This window comes from Lutjanus erythropterus, chromosome 4 (assembly GCF_056507025.1).
Source record: "Lutjanus erythropterus isolate fLutEry1 chromosome 4, fLutEry1.hap2, whole genome shotgun sequence".
Lineage (NCBI taxonomy): Eukaryota > Metazoa > Chordata > Actinopteri > Lutjaniformes > Lutjanidae > Lutjanus > Lutjanus erythropterus.
The window spans coordinates 22,743,378-22,767,917 of record NC_139320.1 but is presented as its reverse complement, the minus strand read 5'-3'; the positions used below and the strand labels follow the sequence as shown (position 1 = coordinate 22,767,917).

At 39.7% G+C, this 24,540-nt stretch overlaps 1 protein-coding gene across 1 annotated transcript in view; it reads right to left on the bottom strand.

Annotated features, from left to right (window-relative positions):
* nbeab (neurobeachin b) overlaps window positions 1-24,540 on the bottom strand; it is a 364,245-nt gene that overhangs the window by 217,287 nt on the left and 122,418 nt on the right. Inside the window, exons 9-13 of the mRNA XM_084717359.1 lie at window positions 22,135-22,332; window positions 21,882-22,015; window positions 15,738-15,846; window positions 11,133-11,285; window positions 6,615-6,783 (exon numbers count right to left, since the gene is read on the bottom strand). Coding sequence (XP_084573485.1) covers window positions 6,615-6,783; window positions 11,133-11,285; window positions 15,738-15,846; window positions 21,882-22,015; window positions 22,135-22,332 — 763 coding nt within the window. The remainder of the gene's footprint in view (window positions 1-6,614; window positions 6,784-11,132; window positions 11,286-15,737; window positions 15,847-21,881; window positions 22,016-22,134; window positions 22,333-24,540) is intronic.

The window sequence follows — 24,540 nt, the reverse complement described above, 5'->3', positions numbered from 1 at the left end:
ACTTGTCCACAATGAGATTTCAATTGTTTTGTGATTAAATGTGCAGCCCTGGAGCACACATATATGAACATATGTGAACATCTCGTAAGACAGTGGGTATTAAATGATTTAATAATGCAGGCTCTTCTCAGCTCATCGTTCAAGTCCAGGTTTTTCTCGACAGTCAGGTCAAATCAAATTTTATTTATAGACCCCGATATCACAAATCACAGGGGACTTTCTAATCTGTACAGTGTGCAACATCCCCTGGCCTGTTGACCCTTGAAAGAGCAAGGGAAAATGGTTTTGGTAGTAAATGTGCAACTACTTCACCAAACACCAAAAACAGGACCATTTAACCACTGAACTGACACAAATGCTTCTGTGATTAGCTTGAATGGTGTTCACTTTGTCAATGGAGTAGCAATATTTGGCTTATATAACAGTGGTCTGCTGTCAGAAAAGGCTGTCAAAGTTTTTAGGTCGGCCTGTTTTTCAGTGAATAAAATACATTTTGCAGCTGAGCCTGTCCACATCAGTTTATCACTTAGCTTCAAACACAGCTACTCCTGCTGCTTCTCCAAACTAGGCCACCTACTGTAGGTAATGCACCCCACTTCAAAAAATAAACAGCGATTTAGAGCATAATTAGTATCTTGACTTTAGACTGCAATGACTATCATTTCATACAACATACAAAGGGCAAACATGAAAGGAAAAATATTAAAAACGAACTGATAAGGCCATCTAACGTTCAAAAAGCATCTCTCTGTGACCTCCAGTGGATTTCCCAGGTGTCAGTGTGTTGATCTGAAGCGAGGCAGCATTAAAAGAAGAGCTTGCATGGGACAAATTGTTCCCCGACTCTCCTGTAATCAGTAACTTATGACCTACATGAGATTTATTCTTCAGAATAAAAGCACACACACATAAAAAATCAAATCTAAATCAAATCAAGCACCAGCCTTGATCAGATTGCTCCTCTGAAGCTCCTACATGTCTGTCACTGGTGATTTCTCCTGTATAATGGGAACAAGGCAAAACTAGCTTGGATTGAAAGTGTTGACTGTCCAAATGGCTCTTGTAACTCCCTGTCTCATTACTCATTATTTAGTAAAACTGAGACAGGGCAGAGACAGAGACAAAGGGACAACGATAGAGATTGAGACAGATTACGTGTTGGCTTGTGGGTACATGTCACGCGCTGAGAGAAGCTGAGCAACGGGCATCTGTCTGTGAGTGCCTGCAGTGATCCTGTGTATAAACGAATGATACATGGCTTTAATTTGATAGCGCTCTCTATTAAGACCTGGGGGAAAAAAACGAGAAGGCACTTCCAGAAACGGAGCGAGTAGCTGGAGGGGCTGCGTTTTAAATGTGTTCTCTGCGTCGCTATAATTGAACACTTCATTACGTGCTTGGCCCTCTCGCTCTTCTTATGTGTCTTTGTTTGGTCATTTCTCAGTTTAGGAGGACAGAGAGAAAAAGTGACCTGCCAAATTAGGCACAGATCAATGGAAGCAGACCCATTCTGGAAATTACCTACAGTGTGAAGGTGATCCATTTCTAGATATGTCTTCCCCAGAGTCTCGGCCATTTTCTCAGCCCATTACGACAACAATCAGCACCATATTTACAGTTGTGTTTGAGAGATCTTAATTTAGAGGAAGCTTTACTAGAAAGCTTGCTGAAGGAGGTGGTTAAAAAATGTGGACTATAGTCAACATTATGGCAGTATAGGGCTGCCCCCTGAAAGATGAGGATTAAAATAATCAGTTAGAGATCCCTCAGTCGACTGAGATTCCTCAAGACCAGCAGTCAGGGTTGTTTTGTTTTTATTGTTTAGTCAGTCAGTGTGCAGTGTACTTCTGGTGACATTCAGTCCTCAGAAGTAGCTGCAGAGTAATCTGCATGTTCCTCGCTCTCCACTGTGTCAAGTCATCCTGTCTGCTCAGTGAAGAGTCTGGACTGGTACAAGCAGCTGCAAACTTGGACCCAATGTGAGTCTTAATGAAGCCTGGATTATACTGCCAAACAGACGGAAAGCAGCTGTCCAGAGGAGGAGAGGCCCGACCCAGTAAGACTGAGACTTTATCCTCTGACTTGTGCATTAAAGTGGTGAATTTACAGCTCACATCAACGTTATACTACACAGCCTCTGGCTTTTGTTTGATTAAACATATTTTTGACAAAAAACTGTTTTTGGCACATTTCCAATCGACTGTTAGCATAGTTAGCATACATTAGCATGGAGCGCTAACTTGTCTATATTGTGTTGCTGTCACCCTAAATGTCCTGTTAAATGTTAAAAAATCTGTCAGTTCAAAAAGGCACTGCTTTGTAGTCAACATGAAAAAAAAACAAATAGCCAAATATTTCTATTAAACAGCTGAATCCAGTTCAGTTCTGAGTCAGTTACAGCCCTATAGTCCCATATGTGTATATGTGCACCTATTTGCTATCGAAAAACTATAAAAAGGTGTGTGCCAGTGTGTATTCCAACAGGTCTCTTTATCACACACACGCAAAAACTGTCTTTGTGTTCACTGTTGAGCAGTTATTCTTACCTGCTTTACAAAATGTACAGTTCTTTCTAATCAAAAGCATGTTCTAAAAGGACTGAACGATGTGTTTGTGTCAAGCAGTTACCTCTAGGGTGAAAAATTAAGCCAACACAACGTGACAAAAATGGCAGTTCCTCAAACAGTCATTTGAAGCTGGCTCCAAAAGTGACTCAGTCCCCATAAACACCCATATAAAAATGCCCAAATTTATAAACATGTTAACAGCCTGGTGCAAAAAATGTTTTTGGTCTCCATAGCTAATTTCCCCGGTCATGACAGCTGTGCAGGAGGTGAATTTTTGTATAACCCACCTGTTTAAATTATATGAAGGCTTAAAGTTATGCACAATTAAGGGTATGGCCGCCTTGACACTCGGCTGCCGTCACAGCTGGCTACCCACTGGGCAGACGCTTCATTCAGCCGCTCCAATCCTTTGCTTATTGGATTAGCCGGGAGTTATGCTGTGTTCCAGACAACACTGGAGGTCGGAATTTCCCAGCTGAAATGGCCAACTTCTGACCTCAAACCGTTCCAGGTGCAAATTTCATTGACGTGTGTGCACAATTGAACCCTCAGCAGTGTATACTCATTGCATAAATGACAAAGAGGAGGGCAAATGACACGAGGTAACATTTTGTTTTACGGCACACTGCCGACATATTTTGACGTCAATTTACAAGCAGGACAGTTCTTACTGTCATATGACAGTATGTATTATTTTGGGGTTCCATGTGTGCTGCCACTGTTATGTGATGTCACACACCTACTTCCTCATGAAAGTGGGGTAAATGAATTTGCCCTGAGGTATGAGTTGTCTGGAACCCATTAGCCGGAGTCAGAAATCTGTTCCTCCAGATTCATTTTTGACCCATTTAACATTGTAAATATCCATGATCTGACACAAACTTTAATGGACTTTGTACTACAACCTCCTTCTGGACGTTGTTCCTAAGTTCTCTTCTGTACTCCTGTGTTGTTCCCTTTAAACACAGACATCATGTGAAGGAACCAAGCCACCAAACCAGATCGACTATTAGAACAAGAGCTTTTCCTCAGTCTCTTCACTATGGGAGTTCAAAGCAATGCATTTCATTACTGCCTGACCAGTCTACCTGTTGATCTCTCTCTTGAACAATCTGCTGGCAATCTGCTGGTGTCTGGCAGTGAACCATGGCCACAAACCTTAATGTAAACTGACTCTCATCCCAACCTCTTTGCACTTATCTGAAAAAAACAGTGTGCGCTGGAGAACATGGTCAGCAGGGACACATCCTCTGCAAAAAGAAACAAGATATAATCCTGAATCCTGTTCCACCTCTTATAGTAGTTTCATCCCCCTTCTTACCAGAAAGGTGAATATAAATGTCCCAAGCACTGTTATTACAATATTATTAATAACAAGTAGTGTAAGGGATTATAATTCCCAAAAGAAATGCAGAGCCAACCAGCTGCTTCTGACTGTCACTGCGTCACACAACAGCACAACAGAAATTCCTTAAATTCAGTATGACTGGTGGTTTTAGTGTGCCACCTCTAGGGGGGCCACTGATTGGTACCCAACACCTCCCCTCACTGGTGGTCGGCCTACTTAGCACACAGACAGTATATCAACATTTATCTTAGCATTACTGTGTCAAGACTGCCTCTCATATACAGCTTGGAAAAGTGGGAACTACAGTAGTTCACTGTTGCACATCCTGTGTTTTATTTTGGTGTTTTACAACCCGTGTTGACATCTCCGACTTGAAACAAATCAGAAAACTACTTGGTCTTGTGATGCTCTTATATAAAGCAGAACTATACTGCAGTGCCTGCGGCTACGCACAGACAGATTTCCCAAACAAGTGATTTCGACATCAGAATCTATTATTCAACAGTGGTGAAAGCAACAAAACACCTACAAAGAGTGTCCAACAGAGAGGACGTGATGGAAATAAAGTCCTGAGGAAAGTTCCTCTGATGTCCAAGCTAAATATAGCTCCTCGTTCTCGAACATGAGCTTTAGATAGGTTGAGCTTTTCTTCACTTATTACGTCTTGTACAGAATAAGAAGGGATAAGAGACAGCGCACAGTGTAAGAAGATGGGATAAGGAACAAATTAAATTCCGGAAAAGTGAGATTGAGGTGCCTGTGGACTGACCTAACTTATACCGATATGTGTGCCCACATTATCCCAGCTAACCTCAGTGTGGAGGTCACTAACACTATTAGAAAGAAATCAATTAGGATCAAATATGTAGGCCAAGTGCCTCGACGTGGCATATGCTGCTATATTCAGCCAACTCTGACACTGCCTGTGAGAATCTGTGTTCACCAGAGGTGGCAAAAGAACACAGATTCTTTATACAAGTAGAAATATAGTAAAAACAAAAAAGAGTAGAGGTACTGATTTAACTTCTTTACTCAAGCAAAAGTGGAAAAAAATACAGGCTCTGAAATGTATTCAAAGTATAAAAGTCAAAGTTGCTCTCTGAGGGACTTTTCAACTGGCTGTTTCTGAGCAAAGCTAACTGATCCTCATCTTTTAACCTTGGTTAAGTCTCTCTCCTAGTTTCATCTTCTTACGTCTTTTTTTTTTATTTTTTATGTCATTTTTGTCTTTGATTTTTTGTCTTAAGTCTTTTCAGCTTGTTAAATATTTTGTGTAGATTTTTTCTGTCTTGTTATACGTTTTTCATATTTTACATAGTTTTTTGTCTTTTAAAATCATTTTTTGTCTCATTGTGTCTTTTATGCTGTATTTGGTTTGGTTACATCCTTTTCGTCTTGTTAAGTCTTTTTACGTCATTTTCATCCTGTTACTTTTCTTCTATGTCTATTTTTATCTTGTTAAATCTTCTGTCATTTTCATCTTATTACATCTTTCTTGGTATGTCTTTTTCATCTTTTATGATGTTTTCTGTCTTGTCACTTGTTTTTCTGTGACTTACATAATTTTTGCGTATTTTAAGTCTTTTTGTGTCTCCTGTCTTTTTATCTTATTACATCTTTTATGTCTTTTTACGTTTTGTTGCTTCTTCTACTTCACCTCGTCATGTATGAAGCTAAACCAAGGTATCGTCTTTTCTTTGTCTTACTGTCTCATCCATTTAGGTTGAAACTGGACTTGATGTTGAGAAGGTGGTGCTCAATGATGCTAAATAAAAATAATCGATAATTCCCCTCAAATGCATTAAAACTAAAGCCATGAGCCTGTTTTGAAAATGTAAGAAGTAGAAAGCACAGATGTTTGCGTTCAAATGAAGAGAGTGAAAGTAAAAAATAAACAATCAAGTCAAGTTCACCTCTGTCCACCTTACAGTGTTAATAAATGTGATGCTCACTTGTGAGACAAAATGTTAGTGGTGCTTATAATGATGATGGCAGAGAAAAATCCTTTTTTAGAGAAGAAAACACCTTCGGCTGCATGACTAGACAACTACACTGCAAGAGGACAAGCTTTAACCTTCAGGAAGCAGATTTCATTGAGCCTTGGTGCAGCATAAACTGAGCTCTCAGTACCATTATGAAATAACCCCTGTACTTCGATACAGATAGTCTTAGAAAAAGAATAATGGAGAGCAAAAAGGAAATGACAGTTCAAGGACACTTTCACTTCCAGCACAGACTGCTTGGTGGTGACGTACTGTTGTTTGATAGAGGATAGAAGATGCCAGTCATACAACTGGCCCAGGTTTCAGAGGCCTAACACCCACACCAGGCTCCCTGGGGGGATGACAGTATTGATGTGGCGTGTCTGCCTCACTGTCATCTCCAGTGATGGCCACGGTCCTAACAGCTGACAGGCAAGCGCTTCCATGTGGGGATGAGTCATTTCAAATGTGAGGGAGCGGCTGCCATTTCAGGAAGACACTTTGATAGCAGGCTTGTGACTGCACACAATGATTGCGATTGGTTCACTCCCAATGATTTTCTCTTCCAAAACACTGAGTTTCACTCGGATGTAAGGCAAACAGTTTATATAAACAACAACCAAATCAAATAAAAGTGAATTCAACAGCAAAAAAAAAAAGAAAATAAACTTAGCTCGACTTTTACTGAAATAAAAGCAAAATGCTAAATATGCTCACCGAAACCCTTTGGTGTGATGCCGCTGCTGTCCGCAGGGTTGACGGCCCAGTAGTAGTACTTCAGTGTATGCATGAGCTGAAGCACTGTTCCCACTCGACGGATCGTGTTGTAGATGGTTGCCGTGCCAATGAACTCAGCAGAAAGGTATGTGTAGAGAGAGAGCTGTACCTGGAGTAGGAACACACACACACGCACACGCATACACATGTATTCATGTTATCAACTGCACAATGGGATTAAAGGGGTAGTTCAGATCATTTGATGTAGGGTTTTGTGGGGTATTTATCGATAGTGTATTAGCTTCAGTAAGTGCTAGTCAGTCAGCCCGCCTCCAGTTTGGAGAATTAGAGAGGGTAGGGCTGGATTTGACAGTTATTTATATATTCACATCTATTATATAGTCCATAGTTTACAGTTATCCAGGTTGAGTAAAGTGCTCAGAGTAAAAACAGTTTCTGCAGCTGCTCTCAGGTCTTTGAACAACATCTTCCTTTGAAGAAAGTAATCGTATCGCAATGTGTGATGTAATTTTATTTTACTAAAATAGATTTTAGGAAACTGGCATCAAAAAAAGTATCAGTCAGGAACCAGTGTCGAAACCAGGGTATCAGTACTAGTATTGAAAATTTTGAATGATATCCAGCCCTGAGAGGCTCCAGTGATGAAGCGAAGCAGTGAACTGTTGAGGACAGGATCAGCAGCGAAAGGTATTTCAGCCACTTAAAAAAAGATGCTTTAGTGCACGCCATATTTAGAATATTTTTTTTTTGCCCACAGAGAACTGCTGTTATACACACCAAATATTGCTCTCTCCAAATGGACCAAATTTTTATAGGCAAGATTAGCAATTTTACCTCGCAGAACACGGGAGTTGCTGGTCTACCACTGCCTCAATCTGTGTAAAATTACCGATTTTGTGTATGGAGTTTGGTTGGTTTGGGGAGGGGAATATTTGACTTATACAACATCAGTTTCCTGTCAGAAAAGGCTGTGGACCCTTTTTTTAAAGGGACAGTTCACCCCAGAGTTTTGGAGTTACTGGCTGTAGAGATGTCTGCGGTTTCTCCAGTATAATGGACCTAAAGGGCACTTGGCCTGTGGTGCTCAAAGCCCAAAAAAATACTTTTCAAAAATTAAACACTAGTGTTTCTTTCCAGAAATCATGACCTTGTTACTCAAAATAACCCACAGACCTTGTTGTGAGCAGCTCCAGTGTAGATTCTACTGCAGAAATAAAGACCCTACATGAAACTGTTCATCTGTGGATTACTTTGAGTAACCAGGTTATGATTTCTGATTTTGAATTTCTTAAATGTATTTTTTGGTACCCAAGCTAGAAGAGAAATCTGTATTTTAGATTTAGGAGTGAACTGTCCCTTTTAGTGGCTAAAATACCTTTTGTTGCTGATTCATTACTCTCCAAACTGGAGGCGTGCTGACTGCCCTGCGCTACCTTTCTATAAGTGCCTCTTATAAGATCACTTAAAATAATGTAAACTATTCCTTTAATCCCTTGAACCATATACCTTTTTAGACAGACCGAGACATTTTGCTGTTGGACTGCATCAGCTGAGCCTATTATCCTTGCAGGTGTGATGGTAGGGATGGCCGCTGACCTGTTATTACTCAATTTCATAATTTTCGCAGCTCCACTCTGTTCAGAGATGATTAGCTTGTCCTCTGTAATTAGCAACAGACCTGACAAGAATCCTTAATCCCACCACAGTCGCTGCAGCTGTAAATACTGAGGGCTTTTTCCCATATGTCATAAATTATGGGATATTAACGAGTCAAATATGAGCCGTGATGAAAGGCGGCGACGGCGTGGTTACGATGTAAGCATGATGTGATATGGTTTGAGGCAACTGAAATTAAACGCTGGAGATAAGTGAACGCCATGCTGTTGGTAATGTAATTTCCATGAGAACAGAAAAGTAAAATGCACTCATAAAATCTAATTTGTCTACGAGGGCAAGGTCAGTGGGTCCATGTAATTAATGCATATTGCACGCCGCCATCATTCACACAGCTGGCTCTGGCGTGTGCAGCAGATAGGGACAGGGGAACTGTGTGGACTTTGTGGCATGTCCTAAGGGAAGCAGCCAGTGTAGCTCTCTGTGCCATTGTAGCTAAAAGTGCTCTAACCCACTTCATTACCTCGCTGTTTCTCTCATTTTTCACTCCCTCTTTCTCCATGCTCTATTTTGGAGGAGTGTCGCAGGCAAGCCTCCAGACACTTTTGTATTTATTTCCTCCTTTTATTTATTCATGGCTTGGCCCACCAGCAGCATTCCTGAGGCAAATGTATTTGCCACACAAACTCAACTCCTTTGATATACCTCATCCTGTTTTTTCATGGGTCATTATTTAAAAGGAGGTTGAAAAAAAAAAACTCTGGAACATTTCAAAAACTTGGTTAGGTTGAGGACAGGGAGAAGTGAAAGCCAGTGATGAACTATGTAACCATTTAAAGCTTTATAAATGAGAGAATTTATATGATGTATTTGCTCCGCTGCCTGGTTTATTACCACCTGCATAAACACTTGCTGCTGTGGGAAATCACACCAATACACCAGTGTGATATTTGACAACATGCAAAATTTTCACCTCTGTTTCCTTTCAAAACCAGGAATGTGTTAACTTCCTGTTTCAATTCTCATCTCAGCAGAGACAATCACTGCGTTTACACGCACACTAATTTTCCACCATTATTCAGAACATGACAATATTTGAATTTGATTCAGGTCATATAAACAGGATATTCCAGTTGGATACCCTGAATCTAGCCGTTTTAGAGTATTTTCCGATTAAAATGCCAGTTCACCCCAAAATCAAATGGTGCTATTAATCCATCTATCAGCTGATTAATCCATTAGCCATAGAGATGTTTGCTTTCTCTCAAATATAATGTAACTAGATGGTACTCAGACTTTGATGTTCAAACCACTGTCCCTTTAAGTCATGTGGAATATGCAGGTATTATTCAGGTTTTAGGAGCATTTTTGACATGTATACAGCACATTCTGGATATGTGTCTCCAGTGGGGACTTTACCACAGTCTGTGGCACACGGCCTCTTCCTGTTTATGGTCATCTCTGTATGTTGTAAACAATCCAACATCCCAACAGTTTGTGAGGCTGGGATAAAGATGCATGTGAGAAACTCTACTTTTAAACATTATGAAAGACCTTTGAAACAGTAGGAAAATTTCAGATCACGATTACAATGACTAAATTTATCATAGTTATCGTTAACATCGTGGTATTGTTCAAATATGCTGAAAATGTTCAAAAAGCACTGATTCAAACACTGAAATAATTTCACTCAGTTTATATTGAAAACATCTCAATAATCTGAAATGACTTCATGTCCTTAGTCAATTTTCACTGATGGTAAACAAACTCATGTTGCCACTGGGTCTGGGCGAGTTTTTCACATCAAAGTAATCAAACAGTTTTAACAATAATTAAAATTTTAAACAGTTATACTAATATCATGGAATTTTATCATGGTTTATCGTTAACCAGTTACTGTTTGCTCAAACAGGTTCGCCACCAGTTGAAACCTTGAAAAAAATACTATTTTAATGCAAAGAAGCAAAACAGCTCAAACAGTTCCAGCGTTTCCACTTGCACAGCTGCATGTAAACTGAAATATTCAGGGAATGTTTATCTTCATTAGCCATATAAAAAGCTTTGCAGGATCTTTGTCTTTTTAAGAATAAACATAAAAACTGGAACATTTTGTGCATGTAAAGATACCGAATGACTACGCAGACAATTAATGATACTGCAGTTGAAAGTAAGCCTGGACAATAAAACAACAGAGATATGTATCTGCAGCTCCTAAGCTTTGGAAAAGTTTCCCGGTAAGCTTGAGATCCTTAGATTCTGAGGACTCTTTTAAAAAGCTGCTAAAAACCTGTTCGGACAGGCATTTGGGTTGAATATGGTAATTTATGTTTTAATGTTATGCTTTTATCTGCTCCCTCTGTATATTTTATCAGATTATTTATCTTTGTTTTATTTATCTGAATTCTATTTGATTTTATCTCTTTGACTGTGAAGCACTTTGTGACTTCTGTCTGTGACAGGTGCTATATATATAAAAAAACTTTGCTTGCTTGCTTGTGTGCTATAAGTCAATTAACAGGCGTGATGTTCAGTTACACTGTCGATATGTGACACAGCAGAAACAGTGTGGAGTGAGAAAATGAGCGCAGACGGTGTGAAATTTGTGAATAAAATGTCAGTTTGTGAGCATGGCAGGTTTTTTGTTTGGTTTTTAAGTCTATTGAGTCTATTATCTCTGTGCCCTGATGAATAAAGTGTTTCAACCTTTTTTCTCCTGGTCTTTATTAAAAATAGATAAATCATCATAATGATTGAGACTGAAATCAAACATTTTATTGTAATGATTTTTCTATATCACCCTCTCCTTGCTGTGAGCTCCAAAAACGTATCTACTTAGACAACCTTCATGCCCCTTCCTGGGCTGAGTTACCTGCAGGAGCTCACCTTGGCGGGGGTGTGGATCCAGATGGCAGCGTTGAACAGGATGTGGTCACACAGCTGCTTCAGCAGCGGCGCCCCGTGCGCCAGACCGTCCAGATACTTTGCAAAGGAGAGGAACTGCTCTAACACTGCCCTGGTGATGTGCACGCGTGATGACTGCAGGAAAAAATACAAAAATGTGTTATGCAATAGTCACATCGCGAAGTCTTTTCTGCTGTAAGCGTGTTTATCTTTCCTGACACTGACTGCACTGTAGAGAGCAACACCCAATGAGAACTGTTCAGAAAAGGTCTCTTTCCAATACCTATAAACAGAAAAACCTGTGCCGTATATCACAAAGAAAAGAAACACATCTATAACTCTGTCACAACAGTGGGTCATTTTGAGTTGAATGAGAGGTAGAAACATTTGATCATCATCATCCGTGATCATGTCTGTCCAGGTCAAATTGATCCATATAACTATATACTATCAATATAAGTAGATGATTATTGTAAGTGTAGAAGTAGTTCTTATGCAGATCACCATCTCATTGACATTTGTCTCTTTATTACATGAATATAAAGTAATGAAACAGATAGTTTTATTGACCGTTTCGACGTAGAGCATGGCCTGTTTAAAATGTCTTTCAAATTACTGCACAATTTAAATTACCATAGTAAGCTGCAGTTGCAGTTCTAATCAGTAGAAGCAATTTCCACTCTATCTTTTTTTAAGAAAATGTTACTTAGAGTGCAGCCTATTATAACTCACCATTTGCATCGTTTTGTCCATTCCCTGTATTGAGGCTCAGTTCGATTCACCCCAAAATCAAAAATGCACGTTTTTCTCCTGGCCTGTGCTGTTTTTTAATCCATCTAGATTTTTTTGGTGTGAGTTGCCGAGTTTTAGAGAAACTATTTCCTTTCTCGTAGAAAAGAAAGAAGTTCCAGTAGACTGTACTGCAGAAAGAAAGCAGCTCCTACATGAAACTGCTCACAACAAGGTCTGTGGTGATCGGGTCATCATTTTCTAAAAGAGACACTGGTTTTTGGTGCTTTAAGCACCACAAGCTAGGTGTCATTTTGTACAATTATCCTGGAGAGAAGACAGACATCTCTATAGCCGATATCTTCAAAGCTCTGCAACTGACACCAAAAGATGTGTATACAGATCTAGATGGATAAACAGCACTACAGGCCAGGTGGAAAATGTGGATTTTTGATTTTGGGGTAAACTATCACTTTAAAATATCATTTGGATTTGTTTGCTCTACTTATGTTCCATGGCAGCAGGTTAATATGTCGGCATAGATGATAAATTGATCTATTTAGTCATTTTGTCGAGTCACTGAATCTAAAAAAAAAGGTTTTAACAAAATTAGGGCAACTTGTAGCAGAGGCTTGACTTTGCAGAGAATTTCACTTTGACGAATGGCGTCACTGCTCCTGTCTGGCACCTGTTCTCTGCCCAGGTGGGGACTTGGTGAGGGCAGGAGAGAGGGAAAAATGAAGGCACGGGGAGAGGAGAAGGTGTGGCATAAACAGATCACGAACAGATGGTGTGATATGTGGAAGTGTGAAACCTGGCAGCGGGAAGGAAGCATGAAAAAAAAAAAGAGAAAACAACGCGGCAGCTCTCAGGTGCCGACTCTACCTGGCTGTTAGTTAACAGCAGCTGAAGCCAGCAGGCAGGCAAGTCACTGAGTGACAAAGTGGAGTCATTTCTCAGTGCTGCGAAAGAGGCAGCACTCTGGGGAGGCCGGCAAGCTGCTAGATCTGCATCACAAAATGGGTAAATAAAGATTGATGCAGAAAGAGAGAGAAACTGAGGGGGGAGAGGGGAACAGAAGATGTCTTGTGGTGTTCTTCCTCCAGCTCTGTTTAGTTCAAAGACACATTCAGGACTCTGCAGGCAGTGGAAGATCAGACTGTTGACAGGACTTGGAGAGAGCAGACAAGAAACAGTGCGGCTTGATAGTGAGGAAGGTGAAAGACGCTTCAAAAGCAGATGGGTTTTTCAGTCAAAAAAAAACTTGTTAAAACTCATTTCTCATTCATTATTTCACTCAAGGAGGAAATGAAGAGTTGAGCACATTCATTTTTCAAATCACTGTTCAAAGTGAGAATAAACGTTGCTGTGATGAGTCTGCCTGCTTGGTCTGCATGTAATGTGCAGACAAGATGCAGCTCATCTTAAAGCTGCAGTAGGCGACGATTTTTTGGCATCATTGAGCAATAATTCAACCATAACCTTTCAGCATGTTGTAAATCAAGCGGTCTGAGGGAAAGCTAGACGTCTGCACCTCCCATGGCTCTGTTTTCAGGCTGTAGGAAATCTGGAACGTGGCAGGAGACTTTGACCAATCACAGGTCATCTCAGAGACCTGGTGTTCCTATTGGTTGTTCTCAGAGTGCTGCAGCACATGCATGTCCCTTTGGTAGAAAGCTTCAATCAATGGCGGAAACTCAGAAAGAGAATCTTAAAAAGAGTCCAGCTAATGAGCAAAAGTTCAGCCCAGGAGTTTCTTGGCTCACCCGGTTACTTTTGACTTTCCCTTCAGTGGCATTTATTCGGGGCTATTGCAGGGCTTTTCGCGAGAGAAGAGCTGACAGACAGCTGCTGTGAGCTGGGGAGCTCTGCAGGAGAGGGTCGGTGGCAGAGTGGAGGTTCTGAGGGAAAAAACACCGGAGCTGCTCTGATTTTGTTCTAATGCTGAAGGCCTAACTATGAGAGGAGAGCTCAGTGTTTATGTCTGAAACTTTTGGGATTAAAAAGCTAATTTATCTTCACTCTCACTTCTCAACCTGTCTGCAGCAGCGAGCTCGGCTGACCACGCTCACCTGTTTAAAGTAAGCTGGAGCTGCAACTAAAGATTATTTTCAGAGTCAAATAATAGGGCGGTTATTTTTTTTGATTAATCAGTTAATAGATGATTACCTATAACATGTCAGAAAATCGTGATAATGATCACCATTTCCCAAAACCCAAGGTGATGTTCTCAAATGTCTTGTTTTGCTCACAACCCAAAAATATTCTGGCTACCGTCCTAAAGGAGTAAAGAAACTAGAAAATATTCACATTTAAGAAGATGGAATCTGAGAATATTGACTTTTATTCTCAAAAAATTACTCAAACCAATTCATCAAATGTTAAAATAGCTGGTGATTAATTTAATAATTGATTGAATCGATTAACCGATTAATCAGTGCAGCTCTATAGTAAGCCATTTAGTCTCTCTCTCTCCTTGTTAACTGCTAACTGGAGGAGTAAAGTACTTGAAAAATACTTTGTGAATGTACAGAGAAGAGGGGAGAAAACTGGTGAGACAGGAGGTACAAAGAGGAAAGAATCAGTGAGTACTGTCATTGGCTGACACACACACAAAATCACCACCTAACTCACGTCCTGGAGATGAAACTCAACAAACTGCTTTCTCGGCTTTCTACCCACTGCAGCTTTAACAGTGAGGAAGGTGAAAGAAGCTTCAAAAACAGATGGGTTTTCAGTTAAAAAAAAAAAAAAAAAAACTTGTTAAAACTCATTTCTCATTCATTATTTCACTCAAGGAGGAAATGAAGAGTTGAGCATATTCATTTTTCAAATCACCGTTCAAAGTGAGAATAAACGTTGCTGTGATAAGTCTATATGTAGAGTACAGACGAGTTTTTCAGTAAAAAATATTAATAAAACTCCGGACACCGGTGTATCATCTCTCATTCATTGTTTAATTTCAGAAGGAAATGAAGAATTGGGCAGATCCATTTTTCACATCGTGGTTGAAAGTAAGAAAAAATATTGCTGTGATTGGTCTAAATTTATCAGGTTTGCTGAGGAGAGCTGGAACTAACATTATTTTTTAAAAGAATAATCCAATTACTTTTTTTTTCCAATTAGTTGGCTAAGCCAACAACTAATTTATTGATTATTCTAAAGATTATTTTCTTTATCACTTGTATGCATTTCAATGTCATTATATGAATATAATGTAATGAAAATAGCAGCTTCACTTTTTACTGTTTAATTGACTGTTTCAAAATATTGCACAGCTTCCCAAATTATTGTTCAAGTACTGTGTATAGTTCAAATGCATTCTAATACAGCACAGAAGACCTACTGTCTATGGCCTCGTTTTTGGCTTAATGCAGGGCAAACTATCATGGAATTAAGAAAATGTGACTAACACAGTCTTACATTTTTTTCCAGGTGTTTTTATGTATAAACAGAACTATATAACATGTAAGAAAATGGTGAAAAATGTCCATTCCAGTCCAAGGTGATGTCTTTAAATGTCTCGTTTTGTCAATCTTAAGCCCAAAGATATTCAATTTAAAATGATGATAATAAATGAAGAAAAGGCTGAAAGCAGCATTTTCTATAATCTTGCATTAACTTTTTGATGATTAAACAATTACCAGATAGTTCTTTTTTACCACTTGCCAAACAAGGCACATTTACTTGCCCAGTGTGGCACTTTACTTGCCCCCTGCAAGCAGTCAATCCTTATTATTGAGCCCTAGTATGAGCGAGGTGAAACTGGTTAATTTAGAAATGGCAAGCCTGCAAGAACAGATGTGTCACTGAGGTTAAGAAAGCACTTTGATGGATGTCATGGAAGCTCTACCATACCTTCTCTAGCAGGTATCCAATCACCAAGAAGCCCTTTCCTCCCAGCATCTGCTCCTGCATGGCCACTGAGCTCTTGAGCAGCTCAACCAGAAAGGCCAGGAGAGTGGCACTGCAAAACAAGAGGACATACTGTCTCACACAGTGATAAAATACCCACCTATTCACACACTCATCAGGTGGTGAAGGAGTTATTCTATAACCCACAGCGGCATGAGGAGATGGTGTGGTAGAGGGGGAAAAAAACAAGGTCATTTTCAGAGGATGTCAGCAATCAGCTGGGAATGTAGCTCGCCACTTTCATCCCTCTTCAATCCAGAAGAAAGGGCTGGCTCATCGGGCTCTCGGGGGACAGAGAGTGGTCTGCTGGGCATGCTGTAGCAGGGTGTGTGTGTGTGTGTGTGAGAGAGTTGGGGAGGAAGGGGTTCAAGGGGGCAAAGCAGTGCACTGAAGATGTTTTTTTTTTTTCTTTGTCGCAGGGCTTTTCAGTTGGAGCCTTTGGCTGAGTGACAGTGGTGCTCAGTGACACTTCTTAATCGGCTTTCCCTCACATCCTCTGGTGGCCTCCACTCTAGCGCAACAATCACAAGGACATAACCACTCCTGTGGAGGCCTGCCTATAGATACTGCACACACACTATATGCATACAAACTACATGAATACAGAGCTCCTCCACATCCTCCAGTTTCAAATTTCCATACTTTTTCAGACTCAAACTTGTCAATAGATCGTTCAGATCACATTTAATAACTTAGTATAAATTACTAGGTATGTGTGTTTTAAGTGTTAAAAGTCCAGTGTGTAAGATGTAGGGGCATTAATTCATGTTTTAGTATCTTTTCATTAGCTTATAATCACCACACCACCACCATCACATCATCAAAATAAGAATCATTGTGATTTTGTTACCTTAGAATGAACTGTTTATATCTACAGAGGGTGCAGGTTCTCTTCCACAGACGCCGCTGTGTTGCACTGCCATGTTTCTACAGCAGCCCACAACAAACAAACCAAACACCTCTGGCTCCAGAGGAGACATTTCATATTTTTCATGAATTTGGAGCAAGGCAAAGGAGAGTAACAAGAGGCGTTTGCAACTTTACATAGCCTGCTTTGAACTTTTTCTCATTTGGCATCTTTTGCCAATCAGAATCTATTTTTGAGATTATCAGACCAGCCCTGGGAAACCCTGCCATTACCCACAGTACCATTCAGTCCACAGTCCTGCACAGAAAGCTGGAGGACTTTCCACTGTGACACATCTCTGCCTAAAGAGGAAGTAATCAGTTCTTTTTGTAACATTGAACTGCGTTTGAATTGTCTATGAATATTCAAAGCTCTTCCAATTTGCTGTTTTTACTCGACTGATTTGTAATCCATCCATTTGTAATGCTGGTTGTGATGGAGCCAAATACGACAGTGTGGACAAATTAAGTCCTAGCGTTACATTAAATCTAAACCTATCTATATAAAAAACATTGTGTGTATTAGCTAAGTCATCTGAAGCCGTTAATCACAGTCTACAATCGCCAAATCGTACTTTAAATGCCGCTGAAATGCGCGCTACTTTGCGATGTGCAATACAAGCCTTACATATTAATGTAGAAAACATGACAACAACTCACTAAACGCTTCACCTTTTCAGACTGAAGAGGGTCACCGTGTGCAGGTAAAGGATCCAGAGCTAACGTTAGCTAACAGCCTGACACACGGTGTAGCTAACGTTAACTGCCAGCCTGACACACAGTGTAGCTAACGTTAGCCGCCTGACACACGGTGTAGCTAACGTTAACTGCCAGCCTGACATAGTGTGGCTAACGTTAGCCGCCTGACACACGGTGTGGCTAACGTTAACTGCCAGCCTGACAATCTTGTGGCTAACGTTAGCCGCCTGACACACGGTGTGGCTAACGTTAGCTGCCAGCCTGACACACAGTATGGCTAACAGTGTTGTTAGCAGTGCTAGCAGCAGCAGCAGTTCCGCTTGCAGGTTTATGTCCGTGTATGTGCCTAATGTGGGCTCATTTCTCCAGTCGAGTGAGTATATATATCAGCTTATTCTGTCACAGTCTACATTCATCTGTCTGACTTGCTGACATAAACATCCGGGCTTGCCACGGCGATCGGAGAGCACACGCGCTGGGCGAGAGGGGCTGCCGTCTGACAGTGCCGCAGCTCCGACTAGTGGCGGGCGGCTGTATAAAATCTTAGAGGCAACAGATAACAGGCATCATGCATGAATGAAATATTGATAAATATTTTAAACGACTAGTATTTCTGATGCCGAATAGCGTTTGTGCGTACGTTTAATCGTATAGTCGACTAGTCGCGTGCATCCCTAGTCTTTAGCATCTATAGTTAAGGACATTACAGATGTTACAGTTTTATACATGCACTTTTAAAATCTAGGCAGCGTCTTAGTGAACAAACATTATTTGCTGAGTTTCTGGGCCCATATGTTTTCAAGCTTGAGATCCATTTCAATATGTCTTGTACAGTCCTGCTTGAATTTATATTGTTTTTGAGAATAAATTTGAACTAAACTAAACTTTTCAGTCTCTTTTACAAATCAGGACTGAAAATGAGTTGAAAAAAGTTTTCACGATGTCTGTGCAGTTTTGTTTATTCGCTGCGTTCATGGAAACGATGATGAACGTGGCATTAAATGTCTGGTTTACTTTTTTGACAACTGCATCACTGGACAACTCATAAATGTTCAGACAACCTTAATATTTGGTTATTTGTGGTGTTATGTATGTATTTATGCAATTCAGATATTGCTGGACTTTCCTCCAAACTAATTTTGTCACGGTTGGCCAGATTTGATTCAGTTATAAGACACTTGGAGCAGAGGTGTGTTGCAGGCTGGGACATAAAGGCGCAGAAGAAGCTCTGTTCAGTCGCATGTTAGACTTCTTTAAAACTAGAGGTAAGACTTGTTTTTTAAGTCAATAAAAGTCAGTTAAAGAGATGTTAAAAGAGTCTTTTGTTGGTGCGTACAAGGCATATGTGTTTACATGCACATATGATTGTACGTTTGTATGTGGAAATATGTGCATGTATGTGTGTATATGATTATGAATGATGTGTCTATACTCTATATGTGCGGCCATGTATGCACATGTTGAATATGAATTCACCCTTTGTTCTTACTTGTATACTTTAGATATAATATTATTTATTTTTCTTGCTCTTTTCTCTCTCATCTAATTTGATGTTTTGCTTTTTCTGTTGTTACTCTACACATGTACCCTTTTAACATTGTGTAAAAAAAAAAAGGAAAAGATTCACAAAGAAACAGTGGCAAATATTTTCCTGCAAAGAGCTTGAAAAACATTCTAACATTTTATTTTATATTTTAGAAAACAAAGAAGGGTCGGTAGTTTGGAAACACAAATGTTTCTCCAAATTCTCTTTTCTGATTTTTTTCACACATATTCAAATCTGGAAATGACTAAAATTCAATTGCATACTTTTCCACACAGTGTAGAAACTCTATGCATACTACCTTGTCAGTTCACAGTTGCTTATTTCTCACTGCCGCTGAGTCAAGAGGAACACATGCAGACCGGAGTCGACTCGGTGCTTTTGGTTTTAGCCTTTGATCCTTTACTGTGAGCACAGCTTCCTTCCAGTTTAACAGAGTCCTGGTGACTGACGTTATGTCACTACTGTTTTTCAATACAAGGTGGCACAGAGTAACAAGTTTACTAAAAGGACATTTTTAAACACTGTTTGATGGTGCTGCTGAGCGCGGCCCCAGCAGATCCACAGGCATTACATAGAGTTAATTGTTGCAGAAGCTTTGAACTCCTCAGCTCAGCGGGCTTTAGAGGGACTCAGTCTAAAAGCCAAGACAAGGACAAAGCAAGTAGTGGAGAAAGTGACACACTGTGAGAGAGAGAGATGTGCGACATACTAGTGAGAGAGAAAGAAGGACAGAGAGCAGAGATGAGAAGAAACTACAGAGGCTGGCACAGAGCTCCGGCTGCTGTGTGGCCACTCCTGCGTCTATCTAGTCGCACTGCTGTCGTTGAACTAACACGGGATTAGAGCAGAGCTCAGAGTCCATCCAGGACACAGCAGGGAAGCTCTGGACTGACCACTTCAGGAGGACGGGATGAGAAGAGTCTGAACCAGAGTTGAGATGATAATGAAAACTGGACTACAGCTGGACTGAGGCTTGCATTATAAACAGGCAGTGGTTTATTACAGATGTACTGGTACTGCAGTACATTTTTGACAGATTTAACAAGAAAAATTACATAATATAATCAGTGGTAATTTTTTTGTCAACAAAACTTTTGACTTTAAGTATTTCCTTTTATCTCACAACTAAACTGACAACTTAAATGAGTTATGCCCTGAATGGTGAAGATGAGACAAAACTTAGGGACAACAACCTAATTTCCAAGCAACAATTAAGGGGTTAAATCGCATGTTTTGTCAAATTAAGATATGATGTCACAATGATACAATATTTGATGATATCACACAGTCTGCCATGATTTCGATTTCGAGTCGATTCAATTAATTCCTTTCATATGAGACTCTATAATATGTCCATTTAGCACATTAAGTTTCAACGATTGATTCCACAGTTTTATGACTCAATGACATTTGTGACACAGACATGCCATGGGAATTTCAAAACAAAGGCATATCTTAAAGATGACAATATAGATCAGTATTTTCACTTTGCATCTTATTGGCCCGTTAAACATTGAATTGATGTATTAATCCAGATCAATGTCTTTTCACACCCGTATTAGCCATCTCAAATAAATCTAGCTGGCTTAAAAAGCCAAACGAAACCATTAGCTGCTGCTGGCAGCTCACCTATCAAATGATGATCATCACTCGCAGCCTGTCAGGTGGGAAGAAAAAGGAGCGACGGCATGTGGACACATTTCTCTTACGGCCAAACCGAAAGAAAGAACGAGCATGTCGTTCCAAATGAGAATGAAGCACTTTGTTGATTAAAGATATTCGAAACAACCTAACCAATCTGAAAGGCACCCGATAACACACTATTCAACAGTGTTTTCCAAAGTAAATATCAATTATGTAAGCTGACTGATATGATAACTTTTTATGTATGTTAACTGCCTTTCAGGACTGAATTTAATGTTACTGTGGGTCAAAGTTATTTATGTTTTCAGGGCGCGTTAGTGATTAGTTTGCTGTAATGTATTGTTACATTTGCTGAGCTGAACTGAGTAAATATCTACTTCTTAAAACATCATCTTTGATACGATGATGTCAACAATGAAACACTGAGATGGACGATGGTTATTTTTCGAACCACGTCTGTAATTTAGCTGTGTTCAGCCTCTGAAAGGTTGAAATTAAGTTAGCCAGCTAGCTATACTGAGGATGCTGAGTAAGTAAAAGAAACACACTAACAGCAGGCTGCAGAAAAGACACACCGATGCAACCAACCGAGCATGTAGGTTCGGCTGACTGGACAGGGTTAGTAATTAATTAACTAAACTTCTCAAAGCTAGCACTGTATAATGCAGGAAAAAAAAATACAGAGACTCATGTAAAATGACATCAGCAAACAGAGCGCTCCTCACTTATATGTTGCGACTGGCTCAACACAGCAGCTGTTCTGGAACTTTTTTTTGTGTGATTTCTCACTTCCTGTGCACAGATATTTACAAAAACTGATAATGAACAAGTCCACAACATCCCAGTTAGGTAAAGTTTGATGCCTCTCTGTTCCAACCCTACTTTTATTTAGGCTGATAACACAGATAAATATAGAGTGAACCTGAAGAAGCCGGGTGTTGTTTGCTCTCAATAAAGTCACAGTCAAGTCGGCTCAGCATGCAGAGGTTTGACACTTCACCTAAGTTGTTCCTGTGACTTCTGTTTAAACATGAATATATATTTACACAAAACTACCCTTGTGCAACTTTAAAAAGTCATTAATATTACTTGAGCCTGTTTCTCTGCATCAGTCACAAACACGGCCTCGTACACAAGGCTGACGGGGTTCAGGATTAAAGGATCAAAAAGTAATCAAATTCACAATCACTTCAAACTGAGCTTTTGTCGCTCACATTTTAATTTTTAAGGCATCAACGCAGATTTCCGAGAAGTGAACTTGTCTTGTAGAGTAATGACATTTGTCTTCTTACCATACAGTGGATTCCACCTGGCTGTCGTTGAGCTGATGGTAGTCGAGCTGAGCGAAGAGCGGAAAGAGCACCTGGATCCCACCGATGGAGTGGATAGCACTGTGGATGGAGTGCGTCACTGTGGCTTTTACATCCTGAGAAGATAATAATAATAAAAAAAAATAATAAAATACACCTCTGTAATAACATTTTATAATGAGAAATGAATGAATAGTTATCTGAGAGAGCGCTGGCTTTGAGTAAAGCAGCTGACCTGCAGCATAAGGGCGTGCGGCGAGTGCACAAAGATGGAGGCGTTCTCTTTCGGAGAGGATTCCAGACAGAGCTGGGCGTCGGTGGCCTTGGCGTTGTAGGTGAAGGCGATGGAGCTGGCCAACTTGTTGTCGTACAACACCTGCTTGTGATGCTCTGCTAAGTGAATATCGCTCTCTGACTTGAACTTGAATGTGCTCTGGAGTAAAGAGAAAGAGAACAAAAGGAAGAGATGAAGAAAAACAGAGAGAGAGAGAGACGTGACAGACTGAGGAGCTCCTTCCTGCACATTCACCCCATCAGGGTCTCTTGGTGGTTATCATTTAATTATAACTTGATTAAAAAATATTCATTCAAGACCTAAAAACACTTTTCTACAGGTCAGTCTGAGTGCATCACAGTAAATCAACATTTTAAAATGACTTTTTTTCATATTGATTAAAAGCTTATCTGTTCATCTCTATCACTCTGTGATGCTGCAAACAACAACACAATGCAACTGTATATTTGATTTTGAGAAGGTGCTTATCGATAGTGTGACAGATACTGTGTGATTTTGGTGAAGTAAACTTTCAAAACACAGAAGTCAAACAATGAGAGAAATTAATAAACAAATCAAGGCAGCAGTAGACCAGCAACTCCCATCTTCTGACAAGTAAAATGAATGATTTTGCAGAAGGAGTCTGGTTGCTTTGGGATTGGTTTAAAGAATGGTGCTAGCTAGCTGTATTGGTCTATATTGGTATCAGCACAGACGTCTGATATGCACCTGTTAGTGTTGTCAAAGATACTGATATATTTATCATTTAATACTAATACTCTTATAATATTTGAATTGCATTTAATACTATTTTCTTGCAGTATTAATACTCCGGTATCAGCTGCATTTTCTTCCTCTCTCTCTTCTCCGACAGCGAGTGACACACACTGCCGCAGAGCCTGTTCAGTCCCTCCGTCTCTTACTTACCCACAGTGCCGTTTTCTTCTCGTCACTCATCTCATGCTGTCATCTGTCATCATGTTACAGCCTTATTTTATTCATGGTTTAATAAAAATTGAAAATTTTACAGCATCAATGCTGAGCCTTAATTTGTCCCTGTGGTATCAAAAATTGTATAAAATATCAACATTTTCAAGGTCCTGTATTGAAATTAGAAATTCTATTATCGTGACAACACTTGCACCAATATAATTTTTTTTCTTTATAACATGCAGACTGATGTATATTTGGGTGTGTTTTCTTAATTCCGGTTTAATATACGAATATACTTTTCTCTCTTTGTGTTTCTACTTATTTGAAATTATTAAAAACACTAGGGAAAGCTGACTGTTTCAGTGCTCTGATTGAAGTATTCACCACTTTTGAGGGATCATTGCAAACAAATGTATGTTCATGTATATTCTGTTTTTTTGTATAATATATTCTGTAAAAAGAATATTGGCAAATATACTGATACCAGATTTTTTTTACTTCATAATATTGGTATCAGCTCCACAAATCTGTAAAAATAGATGGACAATATAAAATATACTACATGCTCATACTTTCAGGTGCCCCTTTTTTATTGTGGCTAAACTTTGTTTTGTTGTGGACTCTGTCCACAGCAGTTTATTACTTAGCTTCCGTCCTGGTTCTCCTCTCTGTTTCTCTAAACTGGCATCCTGCTGTTCTCCATCTACTGTAGTTATTACACTGATTATCATAAGCATCTCATAAAACCACACTTAAAATAATCCAAACTGTCCCTTTAATGCGTCAGGGCAGGTAGTGAAATTAAAGCTACTACAAAGAACATTGATTTTGGACAAAAACAGGAATGTTTCCACCCTAAGAACTGAAAAAAAAAATAAACAGATAAGTAAAAAAACAAAATTATCAAAATAAAAATCTAAAGCTAACATGCTGCTCACTTTATGTTTGCTTGGGTGGGAAAATGTAAACACAGACTATAATTTTCTGTCATCTAGAGGCATCAATAATAAACCAGTTGCAGTGTGGTGTTACATTGCTGCACTCCAGGTGCAAGATATGTGTCTCAGGAGGACATAAGACACAATATGGTTAGGTGATGTAGGTGTTTGTTGCATATCTTTTATCATTCAGCTTCATTTTGTTTCGCTTTGAATGTTTACGCTGCAGCCTCCTCTTTTATCTCTGTGGGAACAGCGTTTGATGACAATCTTGAAGTTCTGCTGCGAAGAACAATGATTAGGAGGAACGCGGGCTGATGAGGAGGATCAGAGTAGCTTTGATACCACAGATGATTGTTTACCTCCATTAATTTAACCCAGCCATTCACTCTAGCCTCTTCTGTGGCAATATCAAGCTGAGCTCCGTCACTGCTGAATTCTCACACAGATACACTGAAATTAAAAAAGGCTACAGAAGGAGTGTGTGTGTGTGTGT